At 53.7% G+C, this 3594-nt stretch overlaps 2 protein-coding genes across 2 annotated transcripts in view; both read left to right on the forward strand.

The window, feature by feature from the left end:
• The first annotated feature begins 251 nt into the window (after positions 1 to 251).
• On the forward strand, positions 252 to 1590 carry LOC119365946 (probable glutathione S-transferase GSTU6). Its single transcript, XM_037631595.1, has 3 exons — positions 252 to 457; positions 570 to 893; positions 1115 to 1590. The coding sequence occupies exons 1-3, from the start codon at positions 266 to 268 to the stop codon at positions 1487 to 1489; spliced, it is 891 nt and encodes a 296-aa protein (XP_037487492.1). The 5' UTR covers positions 252 to 265; the 3' UTR covers positions 1490 to 1590.
• Positions 1591 to 3435: 1845 nt separating this feature from the next.
• The window catches only part of LOC119365947 (U3 small nucleolar ribonucleoprotein protein IMP3-like), a 1962-nt gene continuing 1803 nt past the window's right edge, over positions 3436 to 3594 (forward strand). The window contains exon 1 of the mRNA XM_037631596.1: positions 3436 to 3569. Within this exon, the coding sequence (XP_037487493.1) occupies positions 3436 to 3569 (134 nt within the window). The remainder of the gene's footprint in view (positions 3570 to 3594) is intronic.

Consider the following 3594-nt stretch of genomic DNA (forward strand, 5'->3'; position numbering starts at 1 on the left):
CAGTACTGTTCAAAAGAAGAAGAAGCGCATGCATTAATCTTTTTTTTAAGGGGAAGTGCATGCATGAATCAATCGACCATTACAAGGGTCAGGCTCAACAACAGTTTTTATTTAGGGGGTTGGGGGCTCGGGTAGGGGGTTGGGGGCTTGGGGGCTTGGGGCGCGCCCAAGCTCTGCTCTATATATACCGGCCAGTGGTAGTGTTGGATTGGTAGATAGAGTACTTCGTACTACTACCAACCAGTGCAAACAGCGGAAGAACGCCATGGCCCTTCCCGTGCTCGCTTCGGCTCCGCTGAACCCGGTCATCGGCTTCAGGAAATCCGCTCCGTCGGCTCCTGTAACGCGTTCCGCACACTTACGCTCGTTGCCAACTCCAGCTCCACTCCAGCTCGTCGTCGGCTCGCCCCCTCTGCCTCCGGCCCTTAGGCTCGTCACTGCAGCCGGGACAAGCACGGTATGACACAGTCATTCAGCGTACACGTTTAAATCGAAAAATAATGTTGCATAGAGTTGAGGTGCATGCAAGCTTCCAGCCTCATCTGACACGGCTACGCTATGTATCACAGGCGCAACTAGGAGACGAGCTTAAGGTGCTGGGGACATGGAGGAGCCCATTCGCTCTACGAGTGAGGGCGGCGCTCAACTTCAAGGGCCTGCAGTACGAGTACTTCGAGGAGAACCTCGAGAACAAGAGCGACCTCCTCCTTGAGTCTAACCCGTTCATCAAGAAGCTGCCGGTCCTCATCCACAACGGCGTCCCGATCTGCGAGTCTCTTGTGATCCTGGAGTACATCGAGGAGAAGTTCAGTGATGTGGGCCCATCGCTCCTCCCCGCCGACCCCTACGAACGTGCCATGGCGCGCTTCTGGGCCACCTACAGTGAAGACAAGGTACACTCCCTCTGTTCGGAATTACTCGTCTAAGAAGTGGATGTATCTAGATGTATTTTAGTTGTAGATACATTTATTTTTATTCATTTTTGTGGCAACTAATTCCGAACGGAGGGAGTACATAAGTACGCAATCTGTTGGTACAATATACGATGCAGCAAATGTATATGTCAACGACTAGCCAGTGACTACGTATGCTCGTGCTAATTGATGACTTGCAGCTGATCGCCCCGTGGTTGAAGATGTTCAGAGGCATCACGGACAAGGAGAGGGCCGAAGGGGCGAGGGAGACGCTGGAGGCAGTGAACGCCCTGGAGGGGCTGCTCTCCAGGGGGCAACCAAAGCCCTTCTTCGGCGGAGACGATGTCGGGTACGTCGACGTCGTGCTGGCCGGCATGATAGCGTGGATGCAGGGAACCAAGGCACTTTGCGACGTCGAGCTCCTTGACGCTGCCAAGACCCCGCTCCTGGTGGAGTGGACGGAGCGCTTTGCCCGGCTGGACGGCGCCAGGGCGCTTATGCCGGACGTCGGCAGGTTGGTGGAGTTTGCCAAGATGAAACGGGCCAAAATGATGGCTGCAACGCAAACTAATTAACCTATGCATGCATTGTCTATGGTTATTGGTTGTTGTCTCTCAATCTCAGCGGCAGCTGCAGTTTGATGTACTCATGCAGAGAACAAGACATTAAAACCGTAAAGGAGAGAGAGAAATAAATGGATGGAGCATATATTGCTTCTATTTGTACATGTGTGATTCAGGCAACTCGTCCATCTTTTTCATTTCGATCAATTATTTTCCTTCCTTTGTATATATTCTTAACTGTGAGCAGAGATGGCAATTTATTGGGGACTTAGCACAACTGCAGCAATACTCGTGACAAACGGGTAATGTCTCATTGCAGACGGTCACTACACAAGGGGAAGTATGATGATTCTCACGGTTCCGGAAATCTTGTGTGGGCAGGTTCAGGCGCCACCATACTTGCCAGAATGGCAGGCTAGAAGACGCGTGTTCTCTGAAAACTCCTCATCGATTTGGCAGCAATCTAGCAGAGTTGTTGAAGAAGAGACTGATTTGGTGAATAATGGCAGGCCCGCTCGTATTTGGCACGATCGACCAATAGATAGAGTTGGATAGGAGGACTGATAAATTTGTAATTGACTTGCTATTATATGCCACATGCATGTTTTTTTTTCGAGTAGCCCTCGAGAGGAGCAGGGGGTACCCGCCTTTCCATATAGAAGAATAGAGTTGCCCGGTTTATTAGGGGAAACCGGGCGAAAATCAGATACAAAGGGAACAAAGTCCCCTCACCGGTCGCCAAAAGCGACGGAACCCGAGAACAACACACCACCCACACGCGACGATAACCCAACAATGCCCCGAAAGGCACTACACCACCACACCACAAAGCACCACGCCGATAGAGGGAGAGAAACCAAGCCGCTATGTGCGGAGCAGGGATGGGCCACCCAAACATGGGAGGTGGTGAAGCGCACCACAAGAGCCCAATGTCATCCAGAGTCCAGGAAAGTGAGGACGGTAGCATCCAGGGGCCACCGCCGCCGGCATCCAACGCATAGACGTGCCCTGCACGCACCACTAGCACCACCCTCCGAGGCCGCCATCTTGACATCCTTGAGCTGCAACACCGCACGACACGGCCGCCTCGTAGCCCACACTGCACCGAATCGGAAGACAACTCACAGACCACGACCGCCACGCCAAAATCTGGACCCATTGCCCCGACGCACAAGTCAGACCATGTCGGAGGGACACCGCGATCGAGCCGACGAACTCACCACCCGCATGGTACAAGGTTGCCACCCATTCCATGCAAGCCACAACCCCACCCCCACGGGGGCATCGCGGCACGACAATCCGAGGCCATTGCCTCGACATACAACCACTGTCTGAGTCATTGGCTAGATGAGCGACGCCCAAACAGGACGATCAAAGGTTGATCTTAGTATGGAAGGAGGCAGGGCAGGAAAGAACCTGACGCCGCAGAAGTCAACGGGAGGAGCAAAACCCTAATCACCTAGCGATAGGAACGGTTCGCGGCATCAAATACATTCTCTTGGTCTTTCTCACCCGACCAGAGATTTTTAAATTTGTTTTTTAGAGCATTTGCAAAAATAGAGAGAAAATCTGGAGTGCACACCATCCTTATTTTTTGAAGAGAGAACAGTGCAGACCATACTTTTTTTTAAGAGACAAGAGTGCACACCATCCTCTTTTTTTTTTGAAGAGAGAAGACTGCACACCATCTGGCTTGGCCCGCTAACCTTTCGCCGTTTGAGCCCAAAAGACACCTACAAGCCCACTCAGCCCATGCTGCAACCTCTGAGATCAACCCCCCACCCTCATGTGCCCAGGAACCCTAGCCGCCCACCTCCACTCATCTCCCTGCCCCCCCGCCGGTCTCGCGCCAGCCCGCCCGCCAGCCGCCTCACGCGCTCCTCCCGGAATCGCGCGCCGCCGCCGCCGCCTCCGCCCTCGACACAAACCCCTTCCTCGCAGCCACAGCGTGAGGCAGGATGAGGAAGCTCAAGTTCCACGAGAAGAAGCTGATGAAGAAGGCCAACTTCCTCCTGTGGAAGCGGGAGGGCGGCCACCGCGAGGCCGCCGTCACGCAGCGCTACAGCCTCGTCGAGAGGGACGACTACAAGAAGTACGCTCTCTCTCACCCAGTCAAT

This window comes from Triticum dicoccoides, chromosome 2B (genome assembly GCF_002162155.2).
Source record: "Triticum dicoccoides isolate Atlit2015 ecotype Zavitan chromosome 2B, WEW_v2.0, whole genome shotgun sequence".
Classification (NCBI taxonomy): domain Eukaryota; kingdom Viridiplantae; phylum Streptophyta; class Magnoliopsida; order Poales; family Poaceae; genus Triticum; species Triticum dicoccoides.